This window comes from Parasteatoda tepidariorum, chromosome 6 (assembly GCF_043381705.1).
Source record: "Parasteatoda tepidariorum isolate YZ-2023 chromosome 6, CAS_Ptep_4.0, whole genome shotgun sequence".
Lineage (NCBI taxonomy): Eukaryota > Metazoa > Arthropoda > Arachnida > Araneae > Theridiidae > Parasteatoda > Parasteatoda tepidariorum.
This window is the reverse complement of record NC_092209.1, coordinates 55,419,960-55,437,597: the sequence shown is the minus strand read 5'-3', so window position 1 is coordinate 55,437,597 and position 17,638 is coordinate 55,419,960. Positions and strand designations below refer to the sequence as shown.

General features: G+C 29.8%; 2 protein-coding genes across 5 annotated transcripts in view; one reads left to right on the top strand and one right to left on the bottom strand.

The window, feature by feature from the left end:
- The window catches only part of LOC107446065 (alcohol dehydrogenase class-3 chain L), a 170,559-nt gene that overhangs the window by 51,363 nt on the left and 101,558 nt on the right, over positions 1 to 17,638 (bottom strand). The gene's annotated exons all lie outside the window — the stretch shown is intronic.
- Positions 6,995 to 17,638, top strand: part of LOC107444191 (uncharacterized) — a 20,050-nt gene continuing 9,406 nt past the window's right edge. Inside the window, exons 1-3 of one of the 4 annotated variants that reach the window (XM_016058276.3) lie at positions 6,995 to 7,171; positions 8,405 to 8,525; positions 9,829 to 10,635. In XM_016058276.3, the coding sequence (XP_015913762.2) occupies positions 8,469 to 8,525; positions 9,829 to 10,635 (864 nt within the window). In that variant the 5' untranslated portion in view covers positions 6,995 to 7,171; positions 8,405 to 8,468. Of the gene's footprint in view, positions 7,369 to 8,404; positions 8,526 to 9,116; positions 9,238 to 9,828; positions 10,636 to 17,638 lie in introns of those variants that run through there. The other 3 variants (XM_016058277.3, XM_043053919.2, XM_043053918.2) reach the window with 3 other exon arrangements.

The following is a 17,638-nucleotide window of genomic DNA, read 5'->3' as shown; positions in this document are numbered from 1 at the left end:
TTAGAAAGCAATGTAATTATTCTGCCATCAATTGACATTCTGCATTTGTTCCTTCTATTATTGCTTATCGGCAACAGTTGTTTATCGCTTGCTTCATTTGAGATAACGATATCGGATAATGGATCGAATTATTGTCGGTACATTCCTATTTATTATTGATGTGATGTTTGTATGTTTACTCAAAATTTTGTCTAATTTGCTATCGCGTCAAATTGACGCATATCCGTAGAGATAGGTATACCACAAAGAGAATTTCAATATTTCAACGCTTTTGAAGAAAGTAGACTTCAATATATATTTACCTTGATAAATTGATAAAAGTCATTACAAGAGATAAAATAAAAATGCAAACGGGTTTTGCAATTATCCTTATGAAATTCGAAATGAGTCAAAATGGCGCGTCCCGTAAACCTAGTGTTAACATAGCATTAACACTACCATATGCTGTTAGCAACTGTAAAACTTTTAGCAGATAGTAGGCGTTACCTTCAATCTCATCATGGTATTTCCTAATATCATTTTGTCCAAAGTCACTATTATCTGTGTATCATCCAGGGGTGAAAGCGAGACGGAAAAGAGGAAAGGCTGGTAGTAAAACCAAAAACCATTTCAGTTATAGCTAGTTTTGGGGAGGAGTTTACTTCTCCTTTTGCTAAATTTTTCAACAATATCTACTTTATCTTGGAGAAGAAGCAGTTTTATATATATGCCAGAATTATAAAAGAAATCTTGATAGTTACAGATATTTAATTTTTTTCGAAAGAAATGCTGGAATGAAATGTTTTACGTACCAGGTTTTTCTCTTTTCCGTCTTGCTATATAAGGGCTTTCATCCATGGTATCATCATCACCACATCCTATGGTGCTTATACTAAAATTTTCGCTCAATATAATTTAGCTGAATAATTTTAGCAAATATCATTATGCTGACGTTTTGCTTCACTAAAAAAAAAAAAATGAAAGGAAATTTTGATGCACATTTTTTTGACAATTAATACAATAGATAGTAATGTCGATATATGCACGCAATATTTTTATTATTTAAGTAAATAAGAAGTTTCTTACGACAAATTTTTTTTATATGCATTTATAAAATTTAATTCCTGCCAATATAATATAAAGCTAAATAAATAAACTTGCTTGATTTCAATACTCTTATAGATAACATAGCTTAACACAATTAAAATAAAGTTATTATATAACTGTACATATAACAAAGAATATATTTTAAATTAAGCTGACACTTTCATTAACCCTTTCGGGCCGACTGTCCCAAATACGTGCCAGCATGAAACCGTGTCAATCAGGGTAAAAAGATAAAACTGGTAATCAAAGTAATTCTTTAGCAGTTTATTTGTGGGCGGAGTTATAATTATTTGATTTATTTGATTCACCATTACTTTGTTCAAAATAAAACTATTTAGTTATACTTTGAATTAATATTGATTATATATATGATTAAACTAACAATAATTAAAGTAAAAGCAAAGTAAGTCTGTCAAATTAGCAATGACTACATTTAAGTTACCGTTTTTTATTTAATTACGACTTGATTCTGATTTTGTACGAGTGCTTTTCTGAATCAACCGTCCCCAAGGGGTTAAGCAACATTTGGGAACAGTTTATTAAATGGAAATTTGCAGTTACAAAAGCAAAAAGATTGCTGCATTTATGGTTAATGGTTTAAAAACTTAAAATAAAAACCACATGGGTAATCATGATCTTAATTTTAAAAGTTCTAAATTTTAAATAAAAAATAATATACATATATCGTATGATTGAGTTCGTTACCACAGGATTAAAAGAAATATCCACGAAAGAACTCTGAGAGGGAAAAAATATGAGTTCATTTAAGATCACTATCTGAATACAATAAAATTAGCAGTACCTGTTGTAAAACCAAAAAATTAAAATTTTTAATAAAATTTTCAAATTATTAATTTTTTTAGTTAAAAACCCTGTCAACTTAATTTTATAATATAGATTGAATAATTAAATCTAATATTAAATAATAATGAAGTCTAATATATGTAAAATTTCCACCTGCCAAAATTCACAGCTATACGTTCAGCCAGGGCCGGATTAAGACCTCTTGAGGCCCTAAGCACTGAAAATATTTTGGTGCCCTCCCCCCTCTAACAATAAAAAATATATCTAGTACTAAGTCACGTGTTAATTCAAAATATAAAATCAAATTTTTTTTGTAAAAAGAAATATTTATTCAAATTAAATCCAAAAAAAATTTTTTTTAAATAATGCATATAATCAATTGAAAATTTTTCAATTAATATTAAAAAAATAACTTATGTTTGTGGGTATGTGCAAAAAGGCAAACACTTTGAATAACTTATGATCGAAAGTTTGAACTAAGACTCAAAATACTTTAAATTAGAAAAACAGACACGTACTTTTTCTAAAAAAGGCATACCTTTTTTTTTCCAATTGATTCGAATTCTTGACTCTCGAAATAAATGACCATATCTCGAGAATTTTTCAAACGAACTAAAAAATTTTAGCACACAATAATAAAATTCATTTATCTAAAAATAGTTCCTTGTCAAAAATAATTTGTAAGAAGTATTAATCATTTTATATTATTTTATTTATTAAGAGAATAGTCGAAAGAACTTTAAATTGAAAATTTAACAAATGTCATTTTAAATGACAAAATACAAAATTTAATCTTTACTAAATCAATCAAATAAACCTGAATCTTTCAGTTTTAAAAAAGTTATATATTTAACATTTAATATCTCAAGAACTTTTCGACAGATTTTGTTCAAATCTTGTATTTTACTATTTAAATTAATATTCTTTAAAATTATGTAATAATTTTTATATTTTTGAATTCAAAATTGTTCCGACTATTAATAATAAATAATTTTTAAAAAAATATTTTTGACAGGGAATTATTTTTAGGTTAATGAATTTTATTATTAAGTGCAAAAATTTTTCAATTTGTTTCAAAAGTTCTCGAGACATGGCGAAACGCATGAAAACTGCAATTAAATAAAGGATCCAAACTTTCAACCTAAAAAAACTTTTGGGATCTTAATTTCCATATTGTAAATACCATCCATATTTTGAGAGACAAATATCCAAATTCAACAACAACAACATATACATATGTAGGTAGAGGAAGCACGTTTGCCCGATTTCATAACTTAAAAAAAATGTCTGCTGCACCAACTTATTAGCATATTTTAAGTTTGGCCCTCAAACCATTTAGATTGAGATCTAGTAAAATAAAATCCGATCATTAAATCAAGAGTTATTCAGGTTTTTAACCTTTTTTATTTTACGCACTGTATATAATAACACATAACTTTTACAAATAATAATGCTTTTCATTATTCCTTTTTCCTTATTAAACCTAATATACTAATAATGATAGGAAGAGAAATGAAGGGAAAAAATAGTGATGAGTAATTTTATAAATGCAACAATTATCTTAAATGATCCCATAAAATCTGGATTAGAAATCAGAAATGAACTTATTTCATAATAACAACTCACTCTAGATTGCATCTGTGGAAAATAGAACTAATTATCTAATAGAATTATTACTATTTTGTTTAATGTTTTGGACAATCTCGTAGTTAGTTGACCTGTCAAAGTCAAAGGTACAGAAGAGCTTAAGAGCAATAAATAACTATCATTTAAATCTTAATTTGACTAGTAAAAAAATGACCTTTTAGAAAAAATGATAGAAATTACTTAAAACTACTGCATTAAACCTGTACTTAAAACTCTCCTAAATGATAGCAGTAACTTTGGTCTGAAAAAGCTGTTACAGTAAATAAAAACTCTGTCCTCAATAAGTAAATAAATGTATAAACAAAATACTTTAAATAACTATAAATTCAATGATCAGATTTTCATTTACAAATTCGGAACAATCGTGTTTTTATAATACAAAACAAAAGCATAAGTATAGCAACAATGAATATAATATGAAAACTAAACTTAAATAATAATCAGTGGAAAATAACAAACCATCATTTTCAATTTATTCACTTTTTTTGTGTTACGATATTTTTTATTCCTGTATGCATACGCGTACATAATACCACATTAGTTTTATAGAAAATAATTTTAGGTTTGGAAAAATATAATCCTTAGAAACATAAACAGAAGTATTGTATGTAATTTTATTAAACCAACATTTATCTTAAACCTACTAAAATCTATTTTGCCTACTAAAATTTTATGTACTAAATATTTTACATATTCTTTACAACATTTGAAGACAAATTCGTAAAATAAATCGAAGTAAAATTTGTGTATTGTTACCTAAAATGTTTATTTTAAATCGAATAACTATTTTAATTATAACGTCATAGAATGAAATTTATTTCGATAAGATCATTCATTTAAAAAATTTAATTACTTCTTAAAACTTATAATACGGCATCATCCCCTCTTAAAGAATACGTCACATTGTATTTTTAACAAAAACAGTTGTTTTTATTACTTTTGAGTATTATTATGTAATAGAATGCTTAAAATGTAAAAAAAAAATTATATAATTTTTAATAACTGTAATTTTATTTTTACATTTAAGTTTAATTAATTTTTTATTATTGAAATATAATAATTCTTTAGGAAAATTAAACTCTTCACTTATATTGATTTAGACACAATTAATATTGATCGATAAATAATAATTATTGATAAAATTATTTGAAGGGTTTAGCTACTACCTGAAGCAACATCAGCTTTACACTATTACAGCAGCTTTGAAAAGCAATAATTTAGAATAATGTTTTAGTAGAATAAGCTTTTTCTGTGCATTCATGTAGTATTCAGTGCACTCACGTTCTGTGCATTCACGTATACACGGGGGTGTGTAAATACGAGAAATTAGTTACTGATTGTAGCATAAATAATATTATTGGTTAAAAATTATGTCAATCAAGAAACTTTTCTTTTCCTAGACCTGCCACTTTCTTCAATCTTATAAGTCACCATTTATTTGTATCTCTACCCCCCCCCCTCGAAAGGAAGACAATTTGAATTTTCTGAGATATGCACCCTTTTTTCTTTTGAGAAAATAAAAGAAGGGGAAATGAGTCCCCTATAGGATGCTTACTGAGATGAAAGGATGTTCTCTGTCTGTAGTAAATCAATTGGTTACACTTCTTGTCCTTAAAGTGTTTCTTCTCAGAAAATTTAATTTTGTATTATAACACATATGTTGGTGACAATCACGGTGGTCCTTTTCAGGAACCTTCGAATTCATGGAATCGAATGCTGGCAATATACAGCTTTTGTTGTTTTACGCCGGGATCGTTTGTTATAGGCAGAAAGCAAGATCAGGTTAAATTGAACCACGTTTCCCAGAAGTCTGTTACTTATAATAAAATAACAGAGAACAACAATATTTTTCCCACTCGTTTATGCAGAATGACCAATTTTTATTTTAAGAAAAAGTTAAATGGATAATGGAAATACCTTAACTAATTATTTATTTCAATCTGATTTACACACGAGCTACAAGTAAAAATTAAGCACAACTATTAAATTTTTTTTTAGTGACAGAAATAATATTATATTTAAAATATTGACATGTTCAAATTATCATCATAATAAAAGTTGATGAAATTACTCACACATATTGTATATATTTATAATCATTATCATTAAGGATTTTACTTATTAGTTTTTAAACATATTTTAAAATTCAATTAATAAAAATATCTTTCTTAAATTTGCTATTTATTTTTAATTTGAAATTTTCAGTACTTTTCGAAATTTCCTAATTATAATTTTTACAAATAAGATGCACAAAATATAGTTTACTTGCACTAAACAAAATTCAATGACTGAAAATTTGATTTTATTTCTACTTATTTCTTACATTTGCTTTCAAAATTAAATTAGTTTTAATGGGTAATCTTCTTAACGTATTTTTCACCGTCAACGAACATCCGGTTCACATTGAGAATTTACACATCTTTTGTGCTCAACTTTAATAACATTTGTATTTATACAAGACTCTAAGGACTAAGGAACCTATAATTCTTTCCTTATTCAAAAACTAGCTGCTTGCATTCATATAACGTAGTATTTATTTCAAATCTTAAAATCTAATTTCGATATATATAGATCAAAAAAATCATAAGTGATGCGAAGTGTGTCGTCATATTTTTCGCAAATTTAACCTCTCCTCCACAAAGAAATTTCGAAAAATGATACTTAAACACAGCTCCTTTTTCTTAATTTAGTGAATAAAAAAAAATTATTCGACGTAAAGTTTTGAAATAAATTTTTGCAACTCAACCTTTACGCAATTTGATGACTTCTTTTCCAGTTGCAATGAGAATATAATTAAAAATATAGTATAAGCAAATATTTTATGTAGTATAAACAAAAACTGCAAACATGCACAACATAGATTTTTTACATCATCAAACCATTGCATCAAAATTTTGTAAATCAATTTTTTTTCATAAAAATATCAAATTGCCGGAGTATTAACTTGCTACAACTGTGAAAAATATTCTGTAAACATGAATCGTAGCAGCATGTTATGGAATTATTGTAATGGATAAATAAATAGAGCTTTTATCGCATAGAAATTCACTACCTAATTTCATTATAAGACCGAAAATTTTTGATACAAAACATCTTTCGTTTTTTTTTCTTTTATTATGTGAAATTTCGTACTTAGAAATGGATGCTATCTACTCTTAAAATGGAAGCTCAAAATAATAAATGATAATCAATGTTTCAAAACAAAAAAAAATATGTACTGCGAACATTTAGTTAGGCTTTGTGGTGCTCCCCTATCCTCTGGTGCCCTAAGCACGTGCTTAGTGTGCTTAATGGTTAATCCGGCCTTGCGTTCAGCAGCAGAAATGGAGAAAACAACTTTCAAACAATCTCACAAGATATCAATGAGTACTACGGGGAAGGAGTGATGCAGGGGAGGGAACAATCGCACCAATGCGCATGCGCTATAAAAACTGGTTTGGTTTATAATTTTAGTCATCTTCCACTGCAAGAAGCCCTGAGGCAAACCTGCGCCGTTTCTACATTAGTGGTCTTCGCTGTCTTTAGATGTTTGTCTCTCTCCCCCCCTCTTTTTCCTAGCAGTCGGAAGCGAGAGCTGTACGTGAACTTGGTTGTGAGCGGTGGATCCACCGGCGATATCAGGGGCCGCCAAAATGTAAATTGCTTTAATTTATTTTTTTAAATTGTTCCTTAATAATTGCCTAGGTAATTCAAAATTTTAATGAATGATAATGCTTTTCTAAATTAAATCTAACAAGCAATGGAAAACGTGATAGTTAATTAGTTTGTTTTCCTCCACGTGCACATTTTTTTCCCCACGTGCACTTTTTTTTTTAATTCTCTCTACTCCCGGTATTATTAAATTATTTTTGCCTTATATATCTTTTGTATAATCCTGTGTATCTTAATAATTTATCTACTGATTTTACTTAAGTAAATGATTAATGTAACGAAAGTCATATAAAGAAGTAGTGTTGAAAATCAACTCGGGGTATATTTTAATTGTAGCATTGATGATTTTGTATTGATTCTTAAAATGATTTATGATTGCTAATTTAATTTTTCTTAACATGCTCCGAATCTGGTTCTAAAATGATATTTTATTCAAATAAACTTTAGTAAATTAACTTTTAAACGATAATTAATTGTTAATTGCATAAAATTTAATTTAGCAAAAATGTACTTTTTTCAAGAGCTTTAAATAATATATATTTTTACACAAAGAAATTTAAATAAGATATAATAATTAACAAAATTTAAGATTTAATAATGCTTTTTAATGATAACGTTAGATTTAATTATGTTGAATAGCCGACTCAATTTTGGGTTTACGACTACTAATGTTCAACTGCGTAGCCTTTGTAATTTTGAACCAATCCAGAAGACAAGGAAACTCCCGGATCAGTACCCCCAGAGATATAATTTGTTTTGGGAACATGGAAGACTTTGTGACTCGACAGATTTAACGTACATCAGTCACCATTTACTACACGGGGAATACTTTGGCTGGCAGAGTTTGAACTCATGAACTCTTGGACATAGGTCCAGTGCCCTACCAACCAGACTAACCCTGCCTTTCCTACACTTTTATTAACACAATTCTCTTGATTAATTGGAACGGATAAAAATACTTTGTCTAAAATGCATTTAAAGATTGTTAGTTAAATTGTTTCTGCGCCAATTCGTCACGTATAATTTGTCATAATGTAATTCAAGGTAGGCGTAAATTGTAGTTGCCGCAATTTTATTTATAAACAACTTTTTCTGAGATCATTCGGGATAATCTGGTTGATCGAGAGTTTACTTTACAAATTAATAAGGTATGGCTATAAAGTCTCGTAATTTCTACATAGTGTTTGCTTACTAATAAATCTTTTTTTCTATTTAGAAAACTAGTGTATACTTGGTTTAGTGAAGAAGTTGTGTGGAAAATTTATCTGAAGTTATATACGATGTATCGTCAGGCCATTCTGCAAATTCTCCCTAAATGGCATTTTTGGAACAACAGAGTAAGTAGATTTCTACTGTTAAGTAATTTAGGATNCTACTAATGTTCAACTCCGTAGCCTTTGTAATTTTGAACCAATCCAGAAGACAAGGAAACTCCTGGATCAGTACCCCCAGAGGTTTAATTTGTTTTGGAAGCATGGAGGACTTTGTGATTCGACAGATTTAACGTACATCAGTCACCATTTACTACACGGGGAGTCTTCGGCCGACAGGATTCGAACACACGAACTCTTGGACATAGGTCCAGTGCCCTACCATCCAGGCTAACCCTGCCTTCCCTACACTTTTATAAACACGTTACTCTTGATTAATTGGAACGGATAAAAAATACTTTGTCTAAAATGCATTTAAAGATTATTAGTTAAATTGTTTCTGCACCAATTCATCAAGTGTAATTTGTCATAATGTAATTCAAAGTAGGCGTAAATTGCAGTTGCGGCAATTTTACTTATAAAAAAATCTTTTTTTTGAGATCATTCGGGATAATCTGGTTGATCGAGAGTTTACTTTACAAATGAATAAGGTATGGCTATAAAGTCTCGTAATTTCTACATAGTGTTTGCTTACTAATAAATCTTTTTTCTATTTAGAAAACTAGAGTATACTTGGTTTAGTGAAGAAGTTGTGTGGAAAATTTATCTGAAGTTATATACGATGTATCGTCAGACCATTCTGCAAATTGTCCCTAAATGGCATTTTTGGAATAACAGAGTAAGTAGATTTCTACTGTTAAGTAATTTAGGATCGTTGTACTGGTAAACCTAAAAACGATAATGAATCTGCTCAAGATGAACCTAACCTAAAGCACATAAAAGTGAGGGGGGGGGGTAATTCCCGGCCCATCTCGATGTATGAAAAAAAAATGGAATTCAACTTATAGTTGCTCTATCAACGCCTTCTAAAATTTCTTTCAAGTATTTTTAAAATAGAATTTGGGTTCATGTGCACAAGTTGTTGGCTTTTTAAGTACTCTGCGCAGACTTCTTATAAGAAACCGTGTGGAGGCTCTATTCAGTGTTATAGTGTTTTCTTCAATAATATATGAAATATAATGCCGCATAAAGAAAGAATTCTTGCTCGTAATTCATAATTTAATTACTATAATAACGAAATATAAACATTTATAGACTTAAAATAACGTTATACAAATCTTAACTTTTTCTGAAGGTGTAACTTTGGTTTGAATTTTACAGCCATTTTAATGCAATAAATCTTCCTCGGGTAATTCAGGGTAAAAAAATATCGTTAAACTTTTCATTGACAAGTATTACCAGGTCTTAACTATAAATTTATTCTATATAGGTATGTTTTTCGCATGTGAGACTTAAGGAGAACTTTCAGAAAGTCTTAGAAGTTATCAAGGAAAACAACAGAGCCCAAAAATTCTGTGGTATTCTCATAAACGCTAAAGAAGTCGCTCAAGAATCTGATTATATCTCTCTTCACCCTCCCGTAGAAATTTCCCTAAACAAGGATGAGTTAGAAGCTCATTCAATTATCTGCGAGCTAAAAGAAATCATTCATAAAGATAAGCCTGAATATATTCTAATTGATACAATCTTAAAGGCGCTTAGAAATAGCTCTAATGAAACACGTCAGCAGCTTATTTCACTTCTTTTTAGTATTGATACGGTTAATTTCTTAAATCCCAAGAGCCAGAGTTCAAAAGAATACTTAAAATCTTTTATAAGTGATGTTGAATGCTTTTTTAAAAATGCAAATGAGATAAATCCTGATAGGATTTTAGATACCCAAGGAGCTTTCAAAATGGTTGAAGATAGATTATTTGATCATTTTGGGGACACTGAGTCAGATGATGGATCACTCTTTATTCAGCATTCAATCTCTTATCTACATTCCATAGTGTCCAGTGTAATTTTTGACGAAGGTAATCACTCCGATGATTATAATAGAGAAATCGAAGCTTTAATGTCTGATGCTGTTTCACTAATTTCAACTAGGTTGTTTCTACTGCACAGTGCCTCAAAATCTATTATAGAGAAATGTTTATTGGCACGAAGATCTTCACTAGCTATTGACAGAGATGATTATATTTGCGAACAGTTTTATTTGCAGCAGTTTAGATATTGCTACTATTTTTTGGACAAGGTAAATATGAACTTTTTTGTAATATTTCTTTAAAAAGTGACAATGTTCTTGAATACTGATATTTCGTGTACCGTTTACAGGGGTAGGGCTAGTCAAGCTTTACCTTCTGTGAAGCCCCTCGGTACATATTTCGCCTCTCTATACAGCATTTTTGTCTTGATAGTTCGTTCACCAGGAGTTGGCATTTGGCTCTGCCTTCATCACGTGGTACGCGACGATTAGGACTGGGCGATGCTAAGATTTCAGCATCGTGATGCTGAATCTTAGCTGATGCTGAATCTTCAGCAAAACCTCGTTTGCAAAAGTCAATTTTTCGCCGCAATTTTAGCAAAAATTTTTTGCAAAAATATTAGATTTTTTTAAAAATATTTTTTAATAATAATAATAATCATTTTTTAATCATTGAAAACGTGGTTATTATGCAAAATTGCAGCTTTATATAAAATTATTGATGAAAACATTTTATCCATATTGAAGGAATGCAATTCTTCAGATTTAACAAAGAAAAATAAATAGGTAAAAAAGTAAATAAATAAAAAGTCTTATCGAAACAGACGATCGTTTCTTCAACAAGACGAAAATGATCTTAAAGTATTGTCAAATAACAAAACATAAATAATCCTCCGAGAATCACATTCTTTTCTTGGATTTGCACGAAATGAAGAAAGCACTTTTTCATCTTTCATTGGCGATGAGTTAGTTTCACTCCTAGTCACATCGGAAATCATCGTGTGAGCATATCGTTACTTGATAATTCGCGAAGGAAGAAACACAGAGGAAAAGATCGTCGAGTCACATCGGAAATCATCGTGTGAGCACATCGTTACTTGATAATTCGGGGAAATGCTCTTCGCGCGTGCTTCGATGTTGAATCTGAAGGATCGGTCTTCGCGTCATCGGGAAACATCGCGCGAACATCGGATTTTCCGATGCTTCGTGAAAGACGCCAACCTTAACATCGGATCGGCGATGATCTCACAACGTCGATGTTTTCCGAAGAATCGATGTATCGCCCAGTCCTAGCGACGATACTATTTCGCTATTTTTGAGAGAAGGATGTGAACAATCCTGAAAAAAGTTGTTATTTTGGCGATGGTATGACAAAAATATTTATTTCGCGATCTTTATGTACATTTTTTTAACATTAAATATTTCATAAATCTGATGATATTTCTCTCTTTTGAGTGAATAGTTTGCCCTTTTTTAAAACATTTTGCTGGGCACATAGACGTTTCTGAATTTAAAATAAATTTAATTAGATAGAGTAACGAAAGGTATAATAGCAGGTGATAAAACGAAGTAAGTGACTTAAAAAGAATTCACTGTTAGTGTTTGGAGTGCATAAACGGTTGTCTCAATTTTAAGCGCGGAGATGTTTTTCCCTCTTACTCCCGCTCTGAAATGAACTCTTCGTCCGAGTAGATGATGGAGCAACAAATGTCAACTCCTGGTGAACGAACTACACTTTATCTAACAAAACTAATACTAATATAAAATTAATAATCGGTTTTTCCCCCTAGACAAATCTTAAAACATTTGATTTGCGTTTGCGGGTTTCAGTAAACCAAATAATTAAGCGTGCCAGCGAAGCCTTAAGCGTGACAGCGAAAACATAGTGCTACGCAGTTATAATCAGTTTTGCAACTTAGTCCCAGATTGTAAAATAATTATTACAGCAATTTTTTCCATTAAGCTAACCATTAGTTGTCAATAAATAAAAGGTTTGGCTGATAAACAATTATCGAAAAAGAACTATTAAATTAATCATTTATCTTGGGGATAATTTACAATTTAATTGAGTTTTAATCATTGAAAATTATATCTTTAAACATTATTTTATCAAAAGTAAAATATTGAATTAATAGGCCGAGACGAAACAATAACTTTGTATTACGGAAAGTACAATTACTATTGCATTACCCTTTTTTTTTTCCATTTACAAAATTAACTCTATTGATCTGCAGTTATGTATTTTAAAGATGGTAACGACAACTGAAAAGCTTTCTTCGACAGTTTCGGTTCCTCCATTTTAATAAAAAGAAATTAAAGCTGTAAAGCACAGGTATTACTTTTTAGTACTTTAGTATTAAAGAGCAAATTTTTCTCCACTGGAATCTGTTATCAAATTTTAAACTTCTGTAAAAATAAAGCAAAGTTATTTTTACAGGAGTTCCATGTTATCGTTTATTCAAAACCAAGAAGCGAAATCTACAGAAAATGAAATTGTTGCGCTGATTGGATAATTAATTGAAATATAAATGCGAACCTCTGATTGGATGAAAACAAACTGAAATAGGGAAAAAAAAGTTGAGAATCGCATTAATGATTCAATGAACTGTTTGCTTCTCTTAGCATAAAATGAACCATTAAGCCAAATGAATCGATTCTTTCGAACTGTATCCTATCTCTTAGCATTAATATTGGCTCAAAGAGTTGATTTTTGTGTCGATTTTTTTATACTTTAACATTACAGTATTTAAATGATTCTTTGTGCTGGTTGTTCGACTCATTTGAGCGATTTTATATCTTTTAACATTGAAAGAACTGTTTTGTGACACAAATCGATTCTTTTCAGTATTATCTTATCCTCCAACGTTAATGGGTACTTACAGAGTGATGGGGATTAAAAAGATGGGCAAGTAACCTAAGTCATTTGTAGAAAAAGAGGACTTTTAAAAGGAAAAAAAATAATTGAATACTCAATTCACATCTTAATGTTTTCAATTATAAATATAAGTAACACCACCATAAATATAAAATAAACACCAGCAATTATGTTATACAGAAAATATATATTTTTTAAAATTTTTTTAAGGGGTGGGATGAGGCAATTTATAAAATCTCTTTATGGAGGATATCATTCATACCACTCCATGTAGTTGTTTTTCTGCACTGTAGTTTGTCATTTGAAAATAAAGTTCAAATTGACAAACGATGAAATATTAAATTTTCATAGCTTCGTTAATTAGTAAAAAAAATTTATTTTAATAAAAAGAAATGTGTCGGTATATGTTTTTATCAATGCATTTTTGTTGTCTTCTTAAAGCGAAAATTTATTTGAGTAGTGGAGGTACGGAATTTCCCCACCAGCCTTCGAGAAATGGGTGCCCCGGCTAATATAGATTGATCATAGTCTAATATAGATCGATAATAGGCTAATATACATCGATCGAAAAGAATTGGTTGTTCGGATTTTGAGTCTATTATTTTTAATTAAGCTTATTTTGATTATTAAAAAGTTTTTTTTTATCAAATTGAAAACGTAATTTAAATTATTTATTAATTTATTTCGCGTCATGCATTTTGAGTTTTTTATGTTATTATTTGTGAATTTACCGTTTAAGTTTTTACTAATATCCTTATTATTAATTATTGATTTGTATTAATATTTTTAATATAAAGATCAATTTTATAACAGAAAAATATTTTTCATAAAATTGTATTTTTATACAAATATAATAACAATAAAAGGGCATTAAAACTAAAAAAAATTTTTAGCATTACCTAGGGCAGTAGATTTCAAACGGTGATCCACGGAGCCCTAGGGTTTCGTAAAGAATTGCAGGAATTCCGCTAGTGAGTACTTTTTACAGCCACAGACGACTAATCACCAAACTGAAACACTCAGCTTCAGCTCCCTAGTGTCCAAGGTCTAAGACAGAGGTTCCCAAATAGTGTTCCACGGAACCCTAATATTCCGTAAAGATTTACAGGAGTTCTGATAGTGAGTACTTTTTATAGCCACAGACGGCTGACCACCCAACTGAAACAATCAGCTTCTGCACCCTGAAGTCCAATGTCTAACCCCCGTATTCGCCGTTGACTCTGACGACCTAACGCGTAACTCCCAGTTCCGAAACCCCTGGTTTGGAAGATTTGACCGAAAGTTCAAAAGCGATTCCACCATTATTTTTTGACCGTCAGATTCTTAACTGCGGGGTTACTTGACCGGCAGTTATAGGCAATTTCCTATTGGATAATAACTTGCATCAAGGATAATTGCATGGATAATAACTATGCATAATAATTAATAGCTTTATTTTATAGATTAAAAAATTTTTAAATTTTTTTCGTTATCCTCATATCCAAATATTGCACATTATTTTACCAGTTCATCTCTAAACTATTTTTATTTTTGGGCAAGATCTATCATCTCGATAGATATTATCAAAATCTAAAGACATTTAATGAATTATATTCTTTTTTAAATTTTATATTTCTTTCAAGTATCGATTGTATTTTTTTCTCTTTTTTCTTAAAAAATAAACAAAAGTAAGTTAAATTATTTAGAATCTTCTTACTTACACTATTTATTTGAATTATTGTAGCCGCAATCTTTATTATCCACGATTTTTTTGTAAGATTTCTCATCGTTAAGAGTCGTTACAGCACTTAAAGAGAAAGTACGTTTTTGTGTCTGATTTCGTAACTTAATTAATAGTTAGCACTAATTAATTAGCATATTTGAGGTCACCCCCAGGAACCATTAAGATTGACACTTAGTTCGTGAAAATCCGATTACTGGAACGAAAAATATTCAGGCTGATTCATATTTTTTTTTTTTTTTGCGGACTGTACTTAAGTTAAAAATAAATGAATTGAAATAAATAATATAAATAAGTTCAAATAAGCTGAATTATGAATTACTTCGAAATGAAAATTTAGAAAAAATACAATAAGCGTTGAAAATGGTTATTAAAAAACATATTTCTTTATTAAAGAATATAATTATTTTATCGGAAACGCGTGATGAGAAGCACTAATGCTTGTCGTTTTCATAATTTATTCATTATATTGTTGTTAGAAATATTATATTTTATTTTAAAAAATGCTATTTATTTTTAATGGCATTTTATTAGAAATAATTTCTTAAAGTTACCAAAAAATTAAATAAATTATAGATTGTACCTAAATATAATCTGAGGTTTCAATACTCATCATTAGCTATAGAAAAAGTACTAATTCGCGTAGCTTTTCCGACTGTAGCTCCACTGTAGCTTTTCCGAGGTACCATAAGGTTCTGTGGAACACCATTTTATAACCTCTGTCTTAGTAATTGGATTTTAGGGTGCAGAAGCTGATTGTTACAGTTAGGTGGTCAGCCCTCTGTGTCTGTAAAAAGTACTCACTATCAGAACTCCTGTAAATCTTTACGGAATAGTAGGGTTCCGTGGAACACTATTTGGGAACCTCTGTTTTAGACCTTGGACTCTAGGGCAGTGTTCCCCAACCTTTTTTATCACCGCGGACCTGTCAACGTTTGATAATTTTACCGCGGCCCGCTGGGGGGGAGGGGAGTTGATTGTTCATATTTCAGATTATTTTGATTTATTTATTTTAATTTAATTGTATTTAAACATGCCTTCAAAATAAAATACAGTTACATCAAAAAATAAATATAAAGTGATTTAACATTTTAACTTACGAGAACGTTAAAACTATGAGAACCCTGAGCTTGTTTTTTGCAATGAGACGATTCCATTTGGGGTTAATCGGAGACAATGACACCCGAAGTGTGTTGCTTATGTCCAGTTTATTTCGTTGCTTTGTTTTGGTTGCTGTTATTGTTCTTCACTAGTTCCCATGTAAATTTTGCGCTTCGCTTTCGTGTTTTATTTATGATATTTACAGTTATGAGGATTGATTTTTTTTTTTATTAAAACTAATTGAAAGAATTCGGTGAATACTAATTCGGTGTTTTTCTTTTTACTTTTTAAAACATTAAAAAATTTATGTAAATACCTTCGGGGCCCCTTTTTTTTAAATAAATAAAATTTTAATGGAACACATATATTTTTAATTTTGGGTATAAACCTAGGAATTTATATTTAGTTTCAATGAAATGGGCGGCCCGGTACCATTTGATCCACGGACCGGTACCGGTCCGTGGACCGGGGGTTGGGGAACACTGCTCTAGGGTGCAGAAGCTGATTGTTACATTTGGGTGATCAGCCGTCTGTGGCTGTGAAAAGTACTCACTAGTGGAATTCCTGCAATTCTATACGGAACCCTAGGGTTCCGTGGAACACCGTTTGAAATCTGCTGTCCTAGGTGATACCAATAGCTTTTTTTAGTTTTAATGCCTTTTTATTATATTTGTATAAAGATACAATTTTATTAAAAATAATATCGATAATTAATGATAAGGATATTCTGGATATTAGTAAAAACTTAAGCGGTAAATTCACAAATAATAACGTAAAAAATTCAAAATGCATGACACGAAATAAATTAATAAATAATTTAAATTACGTTTTCAATTTGAGAAAAAAAACCTATTTAATAATCAAAATATGTATAATTAAAATTAATAGATTCCAAAATCTGAACAACCATTCTTTTAAATCGATCTATATTAGCCCGGGGAACCCATTTCTCCAAGGCTGGTGGGGCAATTCCGTACCTCCACTATAGAGATGTCCAATATTTTCTGGAACAGGTATTTGGAACCTGTTATTTAATCATACCTGTTATAAAAATAACAGGTTACTTCAAAAAGCCTGTTCCAAACTACTAGGCAAAAAATTTTATTCAATTATCTTGGCAAAAATTTATTTTTCTACTTTTTTTAAAATGTTAAACTGTTTTTTAGCAATCTTTGTAGAGCTTATAATAATAATAAAAAAAATCACGTTTTATTTATTATTACAGTGTCGTAGACAGGACATTGCGAGGGTCTATACAAGTTTTGCATTTCTAGTATTATAATTTTTTTTAGAGCTGCTTTAAATCTAATAATTTAACGAGTAACTTTGCTAAAATCAAATGAATTATTCGAAAAATGTTTATCTATAGCTTATTTTCTCTAGTTCAATAGTTAATATTTCTATATATAGTTTTTTTTTTAAATTTTTATTATTATTATTTTTTTTTTTATATTTCGTGGTGTCACTAGAACTGCATTCAAAAACCATGCCTAGGCAGTCTTGTATAGGTTCTGAAAAACATTCTACGATAATATTTATAACAAATACCGCCTATGAAACGTGAGCCACTCTATGAA